We start from the raw sequence: 24337 nt of genomic DNA, 5'->3' as shown, positions 1-24337 counted from the left end.
TAGCTCTGGGGGATAAAGTAATCTTTCCCTTTATCAAAGTGCTTATAACACCCTTTTCCTGTGATAAAGGTTCAAGCAGTTGTAGTCAACTAATTATACTCAGCTCTATATTCCTCTAAATACAACCAAACTACATCTTTCTGGTTTTTCACTAAATTCCATTCTTTCCTTTAAAAAATTCTTCAGTTTCTCCCCCCTTTTGTTTTATCAATAAGCTACCTCATACGTGACTTTGGTCTACTGTAGATATTATGTACTTGGTATAGCTTCTGTGAGGTCTGGTGGGAAAGAGAGTTGTCAGGTCTTGTCTGGAGCAAAAAGCAAACAACTGGGTCACTACAAGCAGAATAGTCACTTTCTGGTAAGTTGGCCCTCTGTCTTAGATGGTACTTTAATTCAGAACAGTAGAGCTCCCTTTTGGGTTTTTGTCTTTTGCTCCAATGAGGAATGCCTTTGTTTTAGGTGCCTCTTTTGCTCTACCTAAACAGTCTAGCTTTGTATGTTATCACCTAGACCATGTTCTTTAATTTGAATGCTCTTTGAATTTTATTCTAGGAGCATTGACTTTAAAACATCATATAATAAAATCCATGCTTATTCTTCATTATATTTATAGTTTTCCCATCCCCTAATTTTCTATAATATGTATTTCTTCTATTATAAGTATACAAAATAGTATGAAAATAAATTCTACTCTCACCCATGCCTTTACTTTTCTCCTACCTCCATCTCTTTCCTTTTACCATATATTTCCTCAAAAAAAAAAACCCCAGAAAAAATAAGATGAAAACATTACTAGTTGAAACCTGACCTCTAAAGAATGGTTCTACATCCCACAGGGCTCAGCACTCTGTGGGTAGCACACAGCTCTAGCATATCCTGACCTCATCTGGCAAGATGTAAAGGCGCCATGGGTAGAATCAAGCTGTCTGAAAGCTGAAAGAAAAGTCTGAATAAGCAAGCTTCCTCTGCCCTCTAGACTGGGTTTTTCTCCTGATATTTGTACTTATAATCCTAAGAAAACTCACAAGAATCCAGAATTAATAACTGTTGATAGAAACAGAAGATGGAACATGACTGGGCTTTCTGATGCAAGGGAAATTATATATCTGTATTCATTTATAGTAGTATAGCAATTAATAGACCAAGAGTGTATCATATTGAGAATCCCATGGGCATACACAGACTTCCATTCATTTGGGTACTTTCTTTTCAACAATAAAAGCATCTCTGACTGAGAAGTGAACAAAGTGATCAGCATGGGTCAGCTCCTGACTACAGTATCATAAGATCAGGGCAGAGACAAGTGTAGACGAGTGTGGGGTCACTACCAGAGAGCTGGTCTTGACGATGGAGAAGATACTGCCCAGAATTCCTGAGCAGATTAGCAGCTCTTTCTGCTGCCTCAGGTGAAGATGAATGTGATGAAGAACCACAGGAAGCAGGATGCGGCGGGATTCTAGGAAAGAAAACAGAGATGAGGTTGTCCGTTGGAGGACAGCTAACTATTGCTAGAAGAAAGCAGCATTGTGGGACGTAAAGGAGATGAGATTAGGAACAGAGTCATAGTAGAGGCTACCCCCTTCTAAAAGTCTAAACATCTTGTGACTAGAAATTATAAGCAATATTATGGTTCTCTATCTTTTTTTCCTGCATCATTGTTTTAGACTCCTACAATATAACATTTGATATAAGTATAAGTTTGCTTCCAAATGATATCTTTTTAATGTTAAAGCACCAAATTAAAAGTAGTTAGTTTTAGCTGGGTGGTGGTGGTACACTCCTTTAATCCTAGCACTCAGGAGGCAGAGGCAGGAGGATCCCTTTGATGTCAGCTTGGTCTATGAAGAGAGTTCTAGGACAGCTAGAGCTGTTACAGAGAAGCCCTGTTTCAAAAAACAAAGAAACAAACAAAAAATTCCAAACCCCAAACAAACAAAAACCAAAACCTCAAAACAAACAAAAAAATCCATGTAATATCACACTTACCATGAACTACAATGACTAGATTATGTAGGCTTACTAGAAATTTCTAACTGCTCCTCTTCATGCCATGACTAAGTAGTCTAACATTCCTGTTCTGGTATGCATTCACCTTGTCAAACCATCTGGCTTGTCTCTTTAACATGGGCTTGTTAGACTGCTATTGGCAATGTTCACAACAACGAATGGAATAGAAATGTAACCTTAGCCTGTCACAGCCTTTAAACTCTTATGTCTATCCTACTGTACACATTTAAATATATTCCTTTTTCTTCTTCATGTTACCGGAATAGCACACCATGAAGAGGAAACCATGTTTGGAATCCCTAATTCAGACAGCTGAATGATATTTAAGCTCCCACAGGCTTGATTTTCCCCTGTGTAGAATGGGATGTTAAAGGCCTTTTCTACTAAATAAAATACAAGTGTATGTGTCTGTTACCCCAAACTTTTGTGTTCAGTAACTGTGCATCCCTGCACATACTGTCCTACCTGTCCATAATTATTCAGCTGGATTAACAACAACACAAGCCATGGAAAATATAACTTATTATTTACATTAGACCATAGTTCCAAACGAATTTCAGAAATAATTTCTTTCATTTTTATTTTATACATATGGGTGTTTTGTCTGCATTCCACATATATGCAGTGCCTACAGAGACCAGAAAAGGAGACTTCTCTTTCATTTCCTGGCCACCCAGATCTGAAATAATCACACAAAACTATATTAATTGCAACATTGCTTGGCCTATTATCTCAGGCTTCTTATTAACTAACTCTTACATCTTATATTATTCTGTGTATCGCCATGTGGCTGTGGCCTACTGGTTAAGATTCTGTCCGGTGTCCATCTCCTTCGGCAGCTACATGGCGTCTCTCTGACTCGACCCCCTCTTTTCTCCTCTATCTCAGCTTGGAATTCCCTCCTTGCTCTATTCTGCACTGCCATAGGCCTAAAGCAGCTTCTTTATTAACCAATGGCAATAAAACATATTCACAGCATAATACAGAGGGGAATCCTACATCACAGGATACTGGATTTGCTGGGATTGGAATTACAGATGGTTGATGCTGGAAACTGAACCCAGGTCATCTAGAAAAGCTGTCAGTAAACCATCTCTCCAGAAATAAAAAAATTAAGCCAAAGATAAATTGTATGATATATGACATTTTTATATCGTTTTATCAAATATTTTTGATGTATTAAAAAAGAACAGGGTGATAGCTGTTCTATATTTAAAAGGATATGTGGATAAAAAAGTTAATAGTATATTTTAGATCAAAAGACGAAAACAGCTGGATTTATAACAAGCAATAGTTGCTTTCAATAAATTATCAGTTTGTTGTTAGAACATGACAAAGATACCAGATTGGTATGCTCAGAGAATATAAAGATTGGTTATATGACATCATTGGCAAAGAGCATCTATAGCTTAACACTGAATTAGAATAAAATACAATTGAAAATTTGGTGATGAATTATCATAAAATCTAATTATATAGTCCAACATTACATGAGTTTTAGGAAACAAATTCTTAAGTGATTTGTGTACAGCAGCTGAACACACACAAAAATAACAAATAAGGGTCTCTTGATGTCTGAGTTATTGTGGTCATTGTTGGACTCCTTGGTTAGTGATTTTCCTTCTATTATTTTCTGTAAGGCTGGATTTGTGGCTACGTATTGTTTAAATTTGTTTTTATCCTGGAAAATTTTGTTTTCTCCATTGAGCTGATCTACTGGGAGCTCACCAAGGCCAGCTGGACTGTTACCGAAATAGCGTGGGATAAAACTGGACTCTCTGAACATGGCGAACAATGAGGGCTGATGAGACCCCAAGGACAATGGCACGGGGTTTTGATCCTACTTAATGTGCTGGCTTGGTGGGAGCCTAGCCAGTTTGGATGTTCACCTTCCTTGATATGGACGGAGGGGGGAGGACCTAGGACTTACCACTGGGCAGGGAACCCTGACTGCTCTTTGGACTGGAGAGGGAGGGGGAGAGGATTGGGGGGAGGGGGAGAAGGGTGGGAGGAAGGGGAGAAGAGTGGGAGGAGAGGGAGGGAAATGGGAGGCTCGGAGGAGGTGGAATTTTTTTTTTATTCTCCTTTTATTAATAAAAAAAAATCCAAAAAAAAAACAAATAAAAGATGTCAGTGAGAGCAGTGGGCTGTTTCATTTTCTGTATTTTTGAAAGCCCTTTTTTCAGAAAACACATAAAGCAAGAGTTATAAGCAGTGGATTTTAGGAACAGTGTCCAAATCACTGACAAAAGTTTTCAGTCTGAGGCAGAAGAGAGGAGTTTGCCAACGACAATCACTGGAGAGGGCTGGCTTCTTCAATGGCCGTGTTACCGTCACTGCTATGCACGGGGAGAGCTGAGTTGTAGGAACACCTCCTTAGTATTCCAAGCATATACAGCATTGAACTAAAATTTGTTCTTATATTTTGAAGTCAAACTTTAAAAATTAACATGTAAAATTCCAATGATGAAGATCCAGATAGCTGTTTTGCTGATGCTTCAGATTTATTCTTGTGCTTGGAGGTTTATTCTAAAACACTGGTATCCTACTTATATGATCAGGCTTATATTCGAATCAGCTGAAAGGTTGAACTTGACCACAAGCAATATAGTTTCAAGGATAAATCCAAAAGCTCTTTCTGAAAGGTATCCTAGACTCCTGATTTATCAGTCAGGTTGTGAGGACCTCTAGGGATTATGAAACCCTTTCTGTACACTTCTATCTTTAAAAAAAAAATGGAAAAAAATCTGACTGCTGAACCAAAGAAATAAGCAAACACAGGGTTTCCCAGGTTCCCTTTCAGGGTCTTTTTAACTTTCTTGGCTCGTCCTTATATTCCTGGACTGGACCCTTTTCTTTTGTTTTCTCTCCTTCCCCTTTGTACTTCCATCTGACTGCTGCTTTGATAGGATCCCATAGCCAGCACACCGCTGTACCTGAGGCCTGGAGACAAAGGGCCTCCTGCTACAAACCTAGTGTTCATGTCCCTATCAAATTTATACACTGAAACCTAATCTCCAATGTAACAGCACAAGGAGTGGAGTATTTTCTAGTGATAAGGTCATGAGGGCCTTATCCTTATGAATTAAATTAGTGCCTCATCTCCCCTTTGAGACAGGGTCTCATTATACAATCTGCCTGGCCTGGAACTTGATATGTAGACCAGGGTGGCTTTCAATACACAGAGATCTGCTGGTCTCTGTCTCCCAACTACCGAGATTAAAAGCATGTACTCCTTAAAACGAGATCTCAGAAAGTGTTCTTGCTCCTCCTGCAAGGTGATAAAACAGAGAAGAGAGATTCCTATGAAACAGGAAGTAGATTTAACTAGACAGCAAGTCTACTAGAATCTTGATCCTGAACTTTCTAATCTTTAAAACTACAAAAATTAAGTATTTGTGGCTTTTTTCTTTTTTTCTTTTTTGAGACAGCTTTCGATTTAACCCGGGCTGACTTCAAACTTGCTATGGAGCTAAAGATAATTTTATTTCTTTTTTTTAACTTTTTAAACTTATTCTTTAACTTTCCATTTATTTATTTATTCATTTTTTTGTGTCAGGCATCTCCATTCCATTCATTTCCCCATCCATGAATCCACCCTCTGCCCCTGCAGCCTTCTCCCCACCAAAATAAAATGAAATTTGATAGAAAATTAAAGAAGTAAAAAGAAAAAAAAAGAGAAGGAAAAACCAATCTCATCATGGAAGCTGTAGTGTGATCCAGTGAGTCACACAGTAAATCCTTTTATCCATACATCTTTACTTGCCAGTATATATTGCAAAGAGTCTCGAGACCTCTGGTTTCTTCTATACTATTGATGTTGGGCCCTCACTGAAGCTCCTCTTGTTTATCCTGCTGTTGCCCTGTGTTTGGGAGATCCCGTAGCTTTGGGTCTGCAGAACCAGTCCCTTGACTGCTCCAGCAGATCACAGATGAGTGATGTTGGGATGGGCCAACTCATAACCCTGGTTCTGGACCTGGGTAGTTGCAGCTGTTGGTCATCCCACCAGCTCTCCCTTGTCCTCACCACCAAGGTGAGCTCTTATGCACGGCCCTGGCTATTTTACCCCTTGCAGTAATGAACAAGGATGGGGCCAGTTCTCCTGCTTTCAGGTCCCCAGAGTTGGTTCTTCTACACCTACATCTTCTAGACCAGCTCTACTGTATTGCTCAGGCATGGCTAGGGGCCACTCTCATACGTGCTGCAGCTGATGAGGGTCAGGGCCAGCTCTCCCACTCTTTATGACCTCAGGGCCAGTTTTCCCAAATACCTCAGGTGTTGATGGGGGGCATGTTTCCCCTGTCTATGCTGCCACATGACAGATAAGAAATGGGACAGTTCTCCCACGCACACAACTTTGGGGCTGCCTCACCTACAACCTTTATTTTCATGTTCTGAAAATAAAGCATGTGTCCTCATGTCCAGATTTACACACACACACACACACACACACACACACACACACACACACACACACACACACACACCATTTTACTGTCACAGCGTGAGCAGACTAACACAACACCCTAGGAACATGCCCTAAGGTATGGGCTCTTAAAAGCAAAATGTGAAAGAAGCAGTGGGTCTAGGTCTTATTTGAATTTCTCACATAGTTTACTAAAATATCTACACTTTAAGGCTCACTGGCTTCTTACATAATGATTGTTAAACTGTTACTTTCATTAGTTTAAACTTGGCTACCACCCTGGAAGGGAAGAAATAAAATATGACTCTTGAATTTACCGGAGAAAGAAAACAGGCGACTGTCCACTGTCCTGGCAATGGACTGCAGCTTCACCACATCCATTGACTGTCCGATGTGCACAGTGCTAGGCATGCTTCCCAGGGTTCCTCTCACAAACTCTGCTACCTCTTGCACGGTAAACATTTGCAGCAACTCGTCAAAGATAGTGGGGAAAGAATTGAGTAGTGCAGCCTGTGGGAGCAAGTAAAACTGTGGTTAGTTTAAAGTTATGTTTGTGCTTATCTGGTATGTTCAAAGGTATGCGGCTGAAAGAGTTTCAGAAGGCGCTATAGCACCCCTGACTTGAGAGGGTTCTTCCCTGGCCTTTGACTCTACTCATCCTTATAGCACTCTTGGAGCATAGGGAGAGAAAATCCAAAAATTAAACCAGGAAATTTTACTAGGGCTCAGGCCATTTGAGGCTTTCAAAATTCGCCAAGTATCTGCAGATGAGAGAAGGAAGGACAAAGAGAGCTTTGCACAATGTAGTGTAAGACAAACAGTTATTTTTCCTCATAGCATAGATTTAAACTTGTAATATTTATGAATAAGCTCTTGACTTCTCAAGTTTAGTTTCCAACTCAAGCCAGAAACCTCTAAGAAAGGAAAAAGTAACTGAAGGTTGAGTGCTTTAAGCAGTGCCAGCTGGACTCCATCAATAGCAGTGACCTAGTTTTAAAAACTAGACCATTTTCAAGGGATAGTGGTGTTCGTATGTAATCATGTCATCTGAAGAATACATAATTTTTTTTGTCACATGTGATCTCTGGCAGTCTCAAGTATAAATTCAAAAGTATGGGAACATATGTATTCATTTAGTTATAAACTCTCGAGGGTTACTGATAACATTGACTTAGAATTCAGTGACTCTGTTGGCCCAAACAAGGAGGGAAGTAGGGAGGGAGAGGGTAAGAGAGGGAGGGAGAGGGAGCGAGAAAACACATGTGCATGTGGGCTTCTAGGATCTGAGCTCTGGAAGCAAGATGTGGTCTCTTAAGAAAAATGTAATAACTTATTTTATTGAGGTGGGGAAAGCATGAGGGCATTAGTAGTTTTATTTGTTCATTCATTTGAATCACATTTATTTATTTAGTGGTGAGCACATGCTCATGTGGAGGGCAGAGGACAGTTTATGGGAGTTGGTTCTCTTATTTCAGCATGTGGGACCTGGAGATCAAACTCAGGTCGTCAGGGTTGGCATCATGAGCCTTTACCTGCGGAGCCATCTTGCTGCCTCAATCTGATAATACTGATCCATAATTTTTGAGAGGCAGAACACTATAGGAGAAAAATAATAGATTTTTAAATTAGACACATATGAGTTCAAATTCCAGCTTTAAGCCAGGTGTGGTGTTTCATGTCTGTAATTTTAGCTATTGAAATTTAGGCAGGAGGTTGCAAGTTTAAGACCAGCATGGATAATACAATAAGACTCAATAAAAATAAATAAATTATCAGTTTTACCATTTGTCTGCTATATGCTTAATGAGTTGCCATAATCCTTGGTTTTCTCATTTATAAAATGGGTATGATGCTATTATTGGCATATGGAAAAATTAGGCGCATTGTTTTCATCAGAGTTCTAGAACACAACAGGTCTTCAATAAGTGCTATGTGCTTTGTATGCTAATTATCAATTTGTCAAAGTCTAGGATCACCTGGGAGATGGATCCCTGGGCATGCCTTTGAGAGATTATCTTGATTATGTTAAATGATGTGGGAAAACCATCTTTATTGTACGCAGGACTATTCCTTGGGCAGGGGATCCTGAACTGCATAAACAAAGGGGACTGAGCCACAGTATGCATGCCCTGCTCTCTGCTTCCTGACTAGGGACGGAATGAGGAGCTGTTTCAAGCTCCTGCTGCCTTGACTTCCACTGCGATGAACTGTGTGCTGAACTGTGAGCAGAACAAAACACCTTCTTCCTTAAGTTGCTTTTGTGACAATACTTTACCACAGCAGCAAGAAAAGAAGCAAAGATGAGATGGCTCCTATTTTCTTCCTGTATTTATTAAAAGAGCCATGAAGGAAGCCTTATGTGCTTCTTAGTCTGCTTATCCCACGAATCCAACAAGAGTTATGAGGGAAAACAGAAGCGACACTTTGAGAACAGAAGGTAACAGACTACGTTAACATGTGAGGTGGAGTTGGGGGAAGACCTTTTTCTTAAATGACTCCTCAAGCAGTAGACAATGGCATAGATTGAATTTACACCATGGGAAAGCCGGCATTGCTGTCTTTTAAGTTAAGGCCAGATTAAAATGTGAAATTCATATGAAATCTGTCTTCAGACTAATAAATATCAAGAAAATTCTTTTACAGCAGTTAAAACAAGTATACGCACATATAGGCAATTCAGATAAAAAAGACAAAATGGGGGGGGATTAATTATGTCATACTCAAGTAAGAACACTGTAGCTGATTTCTTTCCTTAAATGGTGAAATTTCCTACAATTATGCACCAGAACAGAAAGACACACTCTGACAACTTCTGATAGTCATGATCAATGATAAAAGTCTGATTCAAAAGCAAATTTTCTAAGAGTTCTGGAATTCATGAAACATATGCTTGGTAGCATAGAACCAAATTTGAACCCTAAACATAGCTGAACTGATACTAGGACTACCAGGTCTAAGCTATCTAGGCTTATGTTTTCCCAATAACCCAAGGGTACAACAGATGAAACACACAGTGTTTGACCAGGAACAAAAGCTGGTTCTTCCAGAACAATTTGATAAGTGCATGTATCCATGCCAGGATCATCACTGTTTGTACAAAGCATCGACAAGTACCCAGAAAGCATGTCTACCCTCCTCTGTTAGCTACCTTCAATCTCCCTGGAACTCTTTTTGGAGAGAGAAGCTGCAGATATCCTTAGCCCCTATTAGAAGGAACAGATAAACTAGGGAAATCCAGAGAGAAAAAGCAGTTTCTTAAGGCACTTTTAAAGGAGCTCATAGAAGGAGTTTCCTTAGAGAGACTCTTGAAACCTTGAGGATTCCTTTATAGCATGTAGCTTCCAGATGATCACCTGTTCTTTGGCCAAGAAACCTACAGACAACTGGCATATAGAGACAATATAGAAACAAGACAAACAATAGACTAAGTTTAGAATAAAGTAGGACAAGGCTTAAACATACAGGCTGACTAATAGCACATGCGGTCATTGATGGGGAGACATAAAGAAGCTATCTGATCTTTGTTGACAGCTTTTGGCATAACTGGCTTCAAGCAGCCGAAAAACTATAATCCACTAGGTAAGAGCTTACTAATTTGATATGTGTATGGAATAATGAATGTTTCATTTATTATAGCACAGGTCTGCCTGGTAAAGGTAATAGATTAGCTGGTTAGGAAATTTTCAAAGGAGGAAGGAAATTTCTTTCTAACACTGATATTTCTGATAGAATCTAGCTCTAATTCTTAGTGCATTCAGTTATTCCTATTAGGTTTCAATTTATCTCATTCTTAACATTTGTAATAGAAAGTTATAATAAAAAATTAACTAGGAAAGAAAATTCCCTATATATTTTAAATATCTTCCATGAATACAATGTTCATAACAATTGTAGGATAGTAATTAGCAAACTTGGTCTAAAGAAAGTTCATAATAACAAAGTTCTGCTGCTTTTCTAGTATAAAGACACTAAGATCTTTCAGACCTCATAGCTGAGGCAAAGTTGGCTTTCCTTTGTTCTACTAAGTATTTACTTGTAATTCACTTCTTTCCCAACACAGAGACTCTTGTCACAGTTTCACCAATTCTAGAAATCAAAGAAACCACCTGCTAAAATGAAGAACCCTAGCAGCAACACCTCCCTCCACAGGAGCTATAGATAGCTCTCCCAGAATGGGACTCTCAATAGTAAGGCATGGATGGAAGAGGCTTTTTTTTGGGGGGGGGTTCTACCTCTCACGACTAAACTACTTGCTACTAATGAGCGGTTCAGAGAAGAGTGGAAGCCACTGCCTTCAGTTAGGTATCCATTGGACACATCCCCAGGCTCTGATGGTTCCAATCCAACAGTTACACAGATGGCCATGACTAAACTGAATGGGCTACAAAACCAAGCCAAGAGTCAGGAATCTCAGAAAGGGACTGGCCGAGAAGAGCAGAAAGTTAATGAGGGAAAGGAGATAAAAAAGGCTTGGGGAAAGAGTAATCAAAAGTTATTATAAATGAAATTATCAAAGAAGTAATTTAACTCAGGAAATTTCCCAAATAACACAACAACAATAGCAACAAGAAACCCCACATTATTTCCCCACAGTCCTCAGACCTGAGTGAAGAGGAGTGTTTCCGAGTTTCTACTGTCCAGACTCAGCACAAACCGAATGGACTGGAAAAGCTCTTGGATGCTAGACCGGAACTGTTCCTCTTCCATCCCACAGGTGGCTCTTGAATACAGGATTCGTGACTGCACAATGAACTTGAAAAGGTATTCCAGGGCCTAAAAATGCAGGAGGAAAAGGAATGGTGAGACGCTGAAGATGGCTAGGAACTCAAGTAACAAGAATGTAAGATCAAAGAAACAGAAAAAAAAATCAGGTGACAGGTGATTCCAGCTATTGATGGGCATTTTATTTCTAAAAATCTTTTCTCAAAATTCCAAACTGTCACTAAGCAGAAGCTGTCTGTTTACTGACAGAATTATCAAATGTTTTTATAACCATTTTCTAGGATCTGGAATGAAGAGATTACAGATAGTTATTCTAAGAACATTCAGAATTCAAAGAAAATTCAGCTTCTTCTTCTTCTTCTTCTTCTTCTTCTTCTTCTTCTTCTTCTTCTTCTTCTTCTTCTTCTTCCTCCTCCTCCTCCTCCTCCTCCTCCTCCTCCTTCTTCTTCCTCCTCTTCCTCCTCCTCCTCTTCCTCCTTCTTATTCCTCCTCCTCCTTCTTTTAAGGACAGAAAATGCAAAACCTCAAAGGCAAGGATATAGCTTAGCTATTCTTTTTATTTTTTTTTGGAGGCAGGGTCTTGCTGTGGCCCAGGCTGACCTCAAACTCACTGTCCACCTGTACATCCTCTGGAATGCTAGGATTAAAGGCATATGCCACCACACCTGATGTAACTACTCTTGAGTTTACTTTAAGAAGGAAAGGGTTTTTAAGGAGTGTCCTGAAACTTTACATTACAAGTGGGGTCTGGGATAGGGACTTCTGCCTTCTTACTGAAGGACAAAAAAGTCTGGAAAAGTAGTCGTAGGTTACACAACAGCTTGTGTACCTGACACATCCCTTCTCCAGTTCCTTACAGCCAAGACATCTGCCATTAACAGTTCAGGAGCAACATAGAAGACAATGTCCTCAAAAAATGACTCGAGAGCCGGGCGGTGGTGGCACACGCCTTTAATCCCAGCACTTGGGAGGCAGAGGCAGGCGGATCTCTGTGAGTTTGAGACTAGCCTGGTCTACAAGAGCTAGTTCCAGGACAGGCTCCAAAACCACAGAGAAACCCTGTCTCGAAAAACCAAAAAAAAAAAAAAAAAGACTAGAGAGTAGAATGTGATTCTGATGGATCTTTGCAATTTGTGTGATACTTATCAATACAATAATTCTTCTTTAAGAGAATAGATTCAAGCCTCAAGACTGTTTCCTAATTAAAGAAATGCTATATTATCTCAGATAATGGAAAGGCAAAAACATTGGATTAAAAAAAATTCTTAGCCTCTTTTTAGTATCTGCCTCCTAGGGTTGGCTTAGGAAATTCAGTTCATACGAATGATGGTTAGCTTAGGAAAATGTGTCTGGGAAGTTGATCTCTGGTCTCAACATGAGCATTCCACACCACAAACAAACAAACAAACAAACAAACAAACATAATTCATTTCTTTTAAAGGGCTGGGAAGGAGAAAGCCAGATAAGGACTTGTATTCTCCTTTGTTTACTGCTTTGTGCCACAAACCAAGTCACTCCTGATGTCAGGTCTTGCCTGCCATGATGAACAACATTTCTCTGAACTGTTAGCCAAAGTAATTTTTTTTTAATTGGATATTTGAACAGAGCAATGAAGAAAAGTAACAAATACATTGGCCTCATACACTGCTAGAGCCCTATGCTAGGAGCCTTTTTAACATCTAGTGAATGGAGAATCGGAAAAGTCTGTTACTTTATAAATCCAGATAGACACCTGCAAGCTACATGCTGCGATTGGTCCACTATATATGTACTTTAGTGATTATCCATGCTTGTGCAGCAGATAATAGGAAATTCCAAGACCCAGTCTCATTTATTAGGTTATTCCAGTCACGAAAGTAGGAGTTACTCCCTCTAGTATGACACAGATATTCTCAGTCACAGAGAAATTTCTCAAAAATTTCACATGCTTAGGATAGAATGTGAGCCTAGTACATGTCTTACTGTCTGTCAGATGCCTAACCCCAGGAGGCAAAAGATCAGTGAATATCGCAGAATAAGGAAAAGAGACAAAAAAATGAAAGCCTATAATATCTATTATGCTATATCTAGTTATAAACTACACGTCTTGAATTTAAAAAAAATACTTTCTTATCAGCACTGCTCAAATGTTTAGCTATTTGATTTTCAGTCAGAAATGACTACAAGAGATGTTCTAAGAAATATTCACTGGTTTCAGAAGGACAGAATCTAATAGCAAAGTTGCTCACATTTTTCACACATGATGGCTTAGTTCTTTTAAAACAGTGTGCAAGAAACACAGGATTGTGTCAATGAAAGTCCTGTGCAACCTGGACAGAGGAGAGAAAAACAAGCCCACTTTAAATCTTCCATTACCACCTGTTTTTCCCCTTCTCACTCCTGAAAACCAGCTTGCTACCTCTGAGACCCCAAGACAGATTGCACCAGAAGTGAACGGTACATCTTAGGGTATTTGTTTAAGATTCAAGGAGTTGCTCCTTGAATCTTTTTGGAGAATGTTTGGAGAAAATGAAACATTTAACTGAGGCTACCCATCCTTTTCTTTCTTTCTTTTTTTTTAAATCACTACTTTTTGTTTAGAATTTATTGAAGCCACATATAAATACAGTATACATTTCCATGTTTTCCAGTGGTCTACATCTCCTTTTTTTTCTAAAAAGAATACTATGATATTTACAAGATCAAATACTTTCCTGAGTTCTTTGAAATCAACATTGGGATAGTTTGAAAATACACTATGACAAGACATAATTCGGCCTTAAAATTCCACTGGTGTGGGTCTCTCCCTCTGTGGCACCTGGTTTCATTCCTAGAATTTCCCTCCTTCTTCAGTCTATCATACCATTAGCTTTAAAAGAATTAACATGCTTAAATCCCAGCACTTGCAGAGGCTGGCAGATCTTTGTGAGTTCAAGGCCAACCTGGTCTACAAGAGCTAGTTCCAGGACAGGCTCCAAAGCACAGAGAAATCTTGTCTCAAAAAAGCCCCAAAACAAACAAACAAAAAAGACTTGAAGGAACAGATGGAACTAGCTGGAAGCTACCTTCCTGAGGACTAACTCTCATAGGGACTATGCAAGCTGTCAAAGGAGAAAAGCAATAAATAGTCTTGTTCAGCTTTAAAGCCTATGACCCACAACAATGACCAGCCCAGCACAATATTCCCATTGGTGTAATAGTAGCACTTCTATCTGGGATGTAATCAACAGCTGTCTAACTAGACTTGGGCCCACTCAATAGGAGGGAATTCATGCTTGGTACTGTAAACCCAGTCAACTACTCAAGGCTGAAGAGGTCATGGGCCCTAGAGGAGAGCCTACTACTGCTACTTTTCTAAACCAGCATAGTTTCTCACTGTACACTAAATGCTTATTCTTACAGTACGTGTAGCTCCCGCCCTTCATAAAAGAAGCTTATTTTGCAACAGATAGGACTATTACCAAAATCATTACCTGGTAAAAATGCAAAGAACAACTGACTGTGGGGTGCCCAACCCCAAGTGATACATCTACAATGTAGTCCTTACACCCAAGACTCAGGGAATATCACAGAAGAGGGCAGAAAAATTATAAGAGCCAGAGAATAAGGATGCATGTTGTGAGATAGTGTCTTCTATTGTAGACAGGAAAGATGCAACCATGAAATCTTAGCAATATGGCTTTCTAAACAAGACCTGCATAATGACATGCCAATATGGTCAGGGAAATCTTCCAAATTTTCTATAGTACCCTTAAGTAATTAATTAATGAGCTCACACAGAATCTTTTGTATTTAAGTTTTAGGAGATGGGCTGGTCTTATGTATGTTTCTTAGCACCCAGAACAGACAGTAACCATTTAGTGAACATTTGTATGAAGGAGGAAAAAAACCCTTAGATCCTCAGGTATTTAAAGTATGTTCAGAGAGTCAAGGAAAAGTAAAAAGAGAACTGTGACTTAATTCTACCCATGCTATCTGACACACTGTACTATGTAAGAAAGAAGAACAACACACGACACAGGGCCTATAGTTAGTATAGATGATGTGATATTAAAAGAAGACAGAAAAAGAACAACTTTGATGCTATTCTCTTTTTAATTACTATGTAGAAAGTGTGGAAAACATAATTAAAATGCAACATTAAGGAAAGATAACCCAAGTACAAGATAAAATAGGGACAGATACAGAAAGTCTGGTCTTGCTTTAAGGCTGTTTCCAGAAAACATGAAAGCTTTCTTGAAAACATTTGAAAAAAAAAAGAGGATTTAATTGTTCTTATATGGCTCTCTACTGTATGAGAAGAAGTTAATATACCGAAGTTAACTTACGGTGAGGGGAGCTCTCACCATTCGGAGCTACCCAACAATGAAAAGGAAGCTACACTGTCAGGGAATCTACTCAGGCCAACATTTTGAGGATCAGCCCACAGAAGATTCCAGATTCTTATTAATGTACAGGTTTTAATGTTAGCTTCTTCAAATATCATCATATATCTATCCACTTCTTTCTTACTTATCACAGTCCCAAAACACAATATTTGGTACCCATCAAAGAAGTGATTCAATCTTAATTCTAATCAATGTTATTACCAGTATTAGCTTAGAAGTAGATCAATACTTGAGTCAGTAGGAAGGCAAACCGATACTATTGGTAAAAATAAGACAGAGGAGGATGGCTAGAATCCATGTTCACTTCTTGCTTCAAGGTAAAATGATCAGGTATAAAGCTCCTAAGGAGTATAACTGAGGTAGGGAAAGGAGATTACATGGATCACGGCATTCATTCCTGAAAGTAGGTCAGCATACTACAGTTGTCTTGAGCACCGTACCAATGATATTACACACAAATAACTGTAGGAATGGCCCCTTCTGGAAGTATGGCAGCTCAGGACATTACCCGCATGGCTTCCTGAATGTGGTCCTGCCGGATCAGTTCTGCGGAGCAGTCCATGTACCACTTCAAACAGCGGATGAGCTCCCTGGAGAGAGAACATTTACAGAATTCCATTTTAATCAAAAGGCAATGAGTCTCAAATTTATATTTAGTCAAAAGGAAAATAGCAAAGAACTGTCAAATAGGAAATAATATTCTGCTGATGAGCTAAAGTGATGGATCCATCACAGCTGTGGAATTTTCACATTATCTGAGAGCAGACATTCTCTGTCCATAAGGAGCTACAGAATTTTTATCAGTAGTCATAAGCACTCTTTCCCACTCTAGTTTTCCCCCAAACTTAGATTGTATTATGTATTTTTATTTGTCTTAAGTTGTAGTATCTACCGAACATACAACACTAACTAGCACACTGAGTAAAAGTATACTAATGCCACCCCATTCCACACCTCATTTCCCAAGGACCAAGCCACCTCAGAGCAATGAGTTTACTGAGTCAGAAGTATTGTAATGTAAAAGAGCATAGGCTGGTTCGAACTTGTGATCCTCTATCTCTGCCTCCTTCAGCAAATTCTACCAGCGTGTACCACCACAACCGGCATTATGACACAATGATGCCTATGCCATGCCTTTTAGTCTCTGATAGGATGTATCCATGAAATAATACATGAGTGAGCTCGCCCTGAGGTCGTGGCTATAGGAGAGCTGGCTCTACCCCTTGTCTTCCATGTGGTGATGAGGGTGAGGGAGAGATGCCCCTTCCCCCGTGCCCCTTGTGCCCTGTGGCAGGCAAGAAAACTGCCCCTGCCAACTGCAGCACTCAGGACAGCGGGCCCTGTACTTCATCTTGGCAACACAGTAGAGCTGACCCCGATGATGGGTGTGTGGGTGAGCCCCCGATGATGGGTGCATGGGTGAGCCCCTGATGATGGGTGCGTGGGTAAGCCCCCGATGATGGGTGCGTGGATGAGCTGGCCCAGAGGACATAAGCATGAGAGCTCTGGCCCTGTTCCTTATCTGTCATATGGTGGCATGGGCAAGGGAGAGATGTGCCCTCATTCACACTCCCTAAGGCTGGTGGCAGGTGGGAAAGCTATCCATAAGGTCATGAGAGTGAGAGAGCTGGTCCTGCCTCTCACCAGCTATAGCACTCGGCAGCACTCTACACCTCACCTAGGCAACACAGGAGAGCTGGCCCTAGGGTGTACATGTTGGCCAGCCAGACTCGGGAAATGAGAGCAGGAGAACCAGGTTTCCTTTGGCTGCTTAGTTCATAGGGTGAACTGGCTGGGGCAGTGCTGGAGAGTTCACCCTGGTATTGAGGATTCAGGAGAGCCATCTGCTGACCAACCCAGCAACCACCAAGACCCAGGACCAGAGTTATGAGTTGGCCTATCCTAGCATCCACCCCATCTGTGATATGCTGGAACACATGAAGAGGCTGGTCCTGAAGACCCAAAGTTACAGAATCCCTACACAGCAATAACAGGATATCTAAGAGGAGCCCCAGGGAGGGCCTAATATCAATGGTGGAGCAGAAACCAGAGACCTCAGAACCAGACCAATGACTCAATGCAATGAACATTTGCAAGTAATGATATGTGAACTAAAGGGTATTTTCTGTGACTCACTGAGACACACTACGGCTTCCACAACGAGACTTTTCCTTTTATTTTATTTTTTTTAAAAAAATCTCTTTTCTTTTAAATTTTATTTATTTTTCCTGGTGGGGGGTTACAAAGGTAGAGGGCAGATGGGAAGGGAAAGGGAGATGATTGGGATCAAGATGAATGATGTGAAATACACAAAGAATCAATAAAGAGTTAAATTGGTTTGGTCTTTTTATTGTGTCCCATATTTCCTGAATGTTTTGGGGGTGGGGTGGGACGGGGGTAAGGAGAGATGGGGAGAAAAAAGTAAGAAGGGGGGAATGGGGGAAACTTGGGGAAACGGGATGATTGGGAGAAAGGAAGGTTGGATAGAGGAGCAGGGAATCACATAACTTAATTAAGGGAGCCATCTTAGGGTTGGCAAGAGACTTGAACCTAGAGGGGCTCCCAGGTGCCCAGGGCGATGTCCCCAGTTAGCTCCTTGGGCAGCTGAGGATAGGGAACCTGAAATGACCCTATCCTATAGCCATACTGATGAATATCTTGCATATCACCATAGAACCTTCATCTGGTGATGGATGGAGATAGAGACAAAGACCCACACTGGAGCACTGGACTGAGCTCCCAAGGTCCCAATGAGGAGCAGAAGGAGGGAGAACATGAGCAAGGAAGTCAGGACCATGAGGGGTGCACCCACCCACTGAGACAGTGGGGCTGATCTATTGGGAGCTCACCAAGGCCAGCTGGACTGTGACTGAAAAAACATGGGATAAAACCGGACTCTTTGAACATGGCGGACAATGAGGGCTGCTGAGAAGCCAAAGACAATGGCACTGGGTTTTGATCCTACTTCATGTTCTGGCTTTGTCGGAGCCTAGCCAGTATGGATGTTCACCTTCTTAGACCTGGATGGAGGGGGGAGGACCTTGGACTTTCCACAGGGCAGGGAACCCTGACTGCTCTTCAGACTGGAGAGGGAGGGGGAGAGGAGTGGGGGGAGGAGGAGAAGAGTGGGAGGAGGGGGAGGGAAATGGGAGGCTTGGAGGAGGCAGGAATTTCTTTTTTTTTTCTTTCAATAAAAAAAAAAGAGTTAAATTGGAAAAGAGAAACTATATGGATACCTACTATTCCATAAGCTAATTCAAAAATAAATTTTAAAAATGAATTTGAATGGAAATAACCTATACAAATGGATGGCAATCCCAGAAGCCATAGGCAATCAAACAAATATCCCACTGGTGGATACGACATACCTTCCTGTAAGTTGTTGGCCAGGAAGGTACAGAGACCCCAAACAACACAGGCTATAGCCACTGCTCTATAATTGGTAAGACCTTATTTCTGAAGATACCACACACCTTGGCTGCAGGACATAGAGAAGTCAAGCTGGAGCTGAAATGGAAACTCCCTCCCTGCTGGCTGTCAAGCACAGTGCCAGAAGATGCTATGCAAGTTGCAGAAGTTGGGGACACAAATCATCAACTGTTTTACCCAGCAGAGGACCTGAAGTGCTATAATGCTAACCTGCCAAACAAGATGTATGCCCACCAGTGTAACAGCATTTTGAGGTTAACCAAGTACACTCTAATTGAATTGGAGGCCTGTTCCACAAGAAGGAGTTCAATGACTACTACTGTAAGCCTGATTAAAACAGAACTAAAACAAAAACATGGGTGGAAAGGTATTATTATGGCTGTTTTGCTAAAAGGACATGATATCAAACTGCCTCTAAGTATTTACATTTATACCCATATATAAGAGCTACTTTCAATCTTAACCACACAAGCTTCTTTTTGTAATGGATGGCACTGAATGCAAAAACTCATGGCTACTCAAAGTGCTGAGAATAAGTGACTGTTGAGTTCTCATCCCTACACAGGACATCTATCTCACCCTCTTTGAGGATCAAGGAACATAAAGGAAGAAAGGGTAAAAAAGAATGTAAGAGCCAGATGACAACAAGAAGGGCTGTAAAACATTATCTTCTGGGCACACCATGACCATTGCAATAGGGAACTAATAGCCCCTGCAGTTGCCTGCACTGGGCATGCACAAGACTGGGGCTGTCAACAGCCAGTCAAAGGTAGGGGAGGGGCTCATGGGGCCCTACGCCTGGGAAACTACTAGCATTGATGGATGCTGGGCAAACGGAAGCTATGGGGGTGCTTGGAACCGAGCCTTAGTTCTCTGACAGAGCTGAGTGCTCTTAACCAATGAGTCTTTTCTCCAGCTTCCTATTGTTCATTCTTAAAAAGAAAAGTCTGATATACACTACAACATGGTGACTTTGATGACATGGTAAGAGAAACAAGCTACTCTTTTAGGTACTTAAGAGCAGTTGAAATTCAAAGACCAAAGTACAATGTTTTTCAGTAGCTGTGGAGACTGACAAGTATAACTGTTAGATGTTACAGAGTTTTGGTTTGTGAGATAAAAAGAATTTTGGAGATGGATGGAGTTCTTGTGATGACTCTATAACAATATGAGTAAATTATTTTAAATCTGAAAATGGTTATGATAGTAAATTTTATATTATATATTTTTAAACCACAATTATAAAAGCAACATTTAAAAAGTCAGCTAAATGAATGCTGGCTACAACTGAACTTTTTAAATTTTTGATTTTTTATTCAAATCATATTGTAATGATAACAAATTAGACTTACTTATATGCCAGGGCTCCAGCAAAGTGCTTTTGGATATATGTGTCCATCACAGGTCGGAAGTGGAAATATTTTATGTCTCGAAGCAAGTTAATGATGAACACCTGAGAAGACAGAAAGATGGCCACCATGGTTTAATTAGAGGCCTCAGGAAGATCCCTAGGAGGTAACAGACTCTTGTTCTTTGAGAGCAAACTGTTAGTGTTCCCTATGGGAACTAAACATGAGATTTCCGTTATCTATTTTTATGTCTTATTTTTTCTTTTATTGACTTTCCAATTCACAGCTGTACCTTACAGCTTGTGCCTATGTTACCTGGAGCCTCTCCATTCACCACAATGATAGTGGTGCAATATCATCAGGGACAGATAATACAATACCCGTGTAAGTGACACAAACACTCAGGTGTTCTACAAAACTTAGAAAAGTGGGCAATTAAAGCCTGTGGAAGGCTGTGCTCTTCCAAAACTGGTCTCATGACCAGGGAGCAATGAAGAAAAGCAAAGCCAGAGAATCATTCTAGCTTTAGCTTCAGTTCTCCATCACTTAGACTGGAGCACCAATTCATCTTGAATAAACAACTCTCCTGTGGGACTGTAGATATTAAACAAAGAGTGCCAAACACTGTTAGCACTCTCATCTGAGATCAAAGTAAGAGCTGTATATGCTCTAACTGCTGAGCCTTCTCTCCAGTCCTCAAATCCAGTTCTTCAAATTGATCTCAGAGGGATCTGATGGGTAGGTTGGCTGGTTAGTCTTCCTTGGGTAATAATCCTCAGAGCCTTTTTTAAAAGTTGAAAACAAGTCTTCTGCTAATTCAGTCTAGTAAGTCGATTCCTTTAGATATTTTTGAAGCATGAGATGGTAATAATTAATGAAGAGCACATGCCCGACACTTCTGAATGACCAGGAACTGGAGGCTGGATATCCCAGTGCCTAGGGTAGAACCAAACACGACTGGCAAAATAAATAAATGAAATTTTTCCTAATGACGCTCTGCTATATTCATAGATCAGGGTCTAATCCAGTCAACATCAGAGAGGCTGCTTCTATCAGTTGATGGGAATAGATGTAGAGACCTACAGCCAAACATGAGGAGGGGAGAGAACATAGGTCAGAGGTCTCTATCATGTCCCTCCCCTCAGAGCTCAGGGAACCCCCTAAAAGAGGGGAAGGAGGAATTGTGGGAGTCAGAGGGGTTGAGGACACTGGGAGAGAACACCTTCAGAATCAACCAAGCAGGGTTCATGAGGCTCAGAGACAGATTTGACAATTGTAGAACCTGTGTGGGTCTGCACTAGGTCCTCTGCATATATGTTACGGTTGTTGGCCTGGTGTTTTGGGGGGGACTCTTGACACTGGGAATGGAGGTTTCTCTGACTGTTTTGCCTGCTCTTGGGACCCTTTTCCTCCTACTGGGTTGCCTTTCCCAGTCTTGATGAGAAGGTTTGTGCTTAGTCTTATTTTATCTTCTTGTGCGGTGGTCTGTTGTTTTCTGGGGGAAAACAAGGGAGGGGGAGTGGGTCTGAGGGGGACTGTAGGTAGGGGGAATTGGGAGAAGCAGAGGAGGGAATTGCAATGTATTGTGTGAGAGAAGAATAAAAATTTAAAAAAAAATCAAAATTTAGGAAATGACTTACCAGAGACTGAAAAACCAAAAGGCCATATTTCTCTGTATTATCGTCTAAAATCACAAAAAGTGTATCTAATATATCCTGCAGAAACTGAAACAATACAAGAACAAAGGATTCATGAAACTTAAGATTGTTGATACATGGTTAAATTTTCATATAACAATGATTTTTTAAAATATTTATTTATTTATTATGTATACAACATTCTGTCTGTGTGTATGCCTGCAGGCCAGAAGAGGGCACCAGACCCCATTACAGATGGTTGTGAGCCACCATGTGGTTGCTGGGAATTGAACTCAGGACCTTTGGAAGAGCAGGCAATGCTCTTAACCTCTGAGCCATCTCTCCAGCCCTATAACAATGAGTTTTAGCTCCCAGTAAACAACAACAAAAATCTTGAAAGCATGGTAAAAACCCTCTAGTACCTGTCTCTACCTAGATAAGGGATAACTAGGTGGACTATTGGGGTTATATATAGTTTAAGGATCTTGCAGAAGACCTATCTAAAGTAGCTCTTCCAATCTGGCAAATGCTAAACTTCTAAGGAAAGAGTAATCACCAAAATATCTCAGGAGAAAGGAAAATACAGCCAATGAGGTCTCTCAATGCGGATAAAAATCTGGCAGTATTATTTGTTGTTAGTTTTATTTTGTTAAGTACATGCCTGTTTTTGAAGTTGCAAAACTAAGGTAGATAACAATGGATGCTTAGAGCATTGAAAATGAAATCTAATATCTTGTCAATCAAACCATGTAAATGACACATTTATAACTTTTTTCAAAACAATATGAGGTAACTTAGGGTTGTTCCTCCACTTTCTTCAGGAGAGCTTGGTCTACTGTGTAGTATTTCCTGCTGGACTTCTGCATCCGGAAGTGCCTGGTACAATCTCAAGCTAAAACCAACAGGACAAAGTGCTGCCCAGAAAATTCCTTAAAATACAACCGGAAAAGACTGTGTTTCATTAACTAAGAAATATCACAAAGATACATAGAGAAAGGATCTATGCTAGAGGGTAAGAAAGAGTTCCTAGTATGGACCCCAGGTAAGAAGAAGGTCCACAGGTAACAGCTACATGCGTTGATGGACAGTACTCAGAGTGTTTATAATCAAGAGCCCAGGCTCGTGTGATAGAGAGCTATAAAGTTTGGAAAACGAGAAAGACCTGAAGAAAGAAGAAAACAAAGACAATCAGACAGCACGGCCACTGGGATTCACTCTGAGAAGATACTTTTTTTTAACACTATCCTTTAATATTATTTCTGTGGGAAGTAAAACAAATTATTAAATAGGGTTTAAATTTAAATGCAATAAACCTTTCCTTGAAAAAAAATAAAGTAGCTAGCAAAGAAACTGGAGAAAACAAAAACAAAATAAAACAAAAAACCTTAACATTCATCTATTTTGTATTCGGAGAAATGGTCTCAGAGGCTTATTGGCAGAAATAATAGGGAAGGTGTTTTGCCCATATTTTTTCTGCAGACAGTGTGCTTAGATTGAGTGAGAGATATACCTTAACAATTTCTTCCCCACTGACATGCCGCAACTGCCCGAGGATGTCCATGATCCTATCTGGGAAAGCTTTCCATTTCAGCAGAGCGAGAAGGTCCACTAGAAGGCAAACCCAGAAGACAGTGAACCTCATAAAGTTGAGCAAGGCTCAGATTCTTTCAGACAAAGACAAATGAAATCTAGGGAAATAGAACTAGCTGTGACTATAATATATTTAAGTGCTAAAAAAGGGGCGGGGGAGCAAAGATGTAACTGTGCACCGTGGATGCAAACCCTAGGAACTACAAAAGCCACGGATAACTTTGTGGGCTATTACTGTTGAGTGATTCTTTCAATTGCAAAAGGAAAAAGAAATGGTCTTTACTTTGTCATAAGAAGCAGTCTTGATCTTAACACACACAAGCAATGCGGAACCAACAACAGAAAACAAAGGAGGGAAGTACTTTGCTGGTACCATTACCTACCATTCTGTGTGAGTTTGGTAGAAGAAAGTTGTGTAGAAATGAAGAAAGACTCTTTGGTGCTACGCTGGAAGATGAGGCTGGAGGGAATATTAGGGCAGCCATTGTAGTCTTCTTTGCAGCAGGGCAGGCCAAGGTACAGGGCATGGTTGTTAAATGTGCTATTCTCATCACACTGTAGGTAAACACAGAGAACAGAGGATATTTCCTAAGCAACTCAATATGCAAAAAAACAAGTCCCAGGGAACTTGAGTTCATATTTATAACTTTCTTCCTAAGGTTGGACCTTGGGTTGCAGGTTCTCTTACAGGACTGATTTCTGTTAATGATTTTCCTAGAACATGATAGGATCTGTGACCTCTATCTGATATATAAGTAACTTTGGTTAGTAGCTGTGTTTTGGCAACTAACAACACCATGATCTCA

General features: G+C 40.3%; 1 protein-coding gene across 5 annotated transcripts in view; it reads right to left on the bottom strand.

The window, feature by feature from the left end:
• Dock3 (dedicator of cytokinesis 3) overlaps window positions 1–24337 on the bottom strand; it is a 364288-nt gene that overhangs the window by 76967 nt on the left and 262984 nt on the right. For all 5 annotated transcript variants that reach the window (XM_075964736.1, XM_075964739.1, XM_075964737.1 and 2 more), the window contains exons 18-25: window positions 23915–24086; window positions 23452–23549; window positions 21945–22028; window positions 20308–20408; window positions 16035–16116; window positions 11040–11210; window positions 6755–6947; window positions 1332–1459 (exon numbers count right to left, since the gene is read on the bottom strand). In XM_075964736.1, the coding sequence (XP_075820851.1) occupies window positions 1332–1459; window positions 6755–6947; window positions 11040–11210; window positions 16035–16116; window positions 20308–20408; window positions 21945–22028; window positions 23452–23549; window positions 23915–24086 (1029 nt within the window). The remainder of the gene's footprint in view (window positions 1–1331; window positions 1460–6754; window positions 6948–11039; window positions 11211–16034; window positions 16117–20307; window positions 20409–21944; window positions 22029–23451; window positions 23550–23914; window positions 24087–24337) is intronic.

This window comes from Microtus pennsylvanicus, chromosome 3 (genome assembly GCF_037038515.1).
Source record: "Microtus pennsylvanicus isolate mMicPen1 chromosome 3, mMicPen1.hap1, whole genome shotgun sequence".
In the NCBI taxonomy this organism is placed as follows: domain Eukaryota; kingdom Metazoa; phylum Chordata; class Mammalia; order Rodentia; family Cricetidae; genus Microtus; species Microtus pennsylvanicus.
This window is presented reverse-complemented; position numbering and strand designations above follow the sequence as displayed.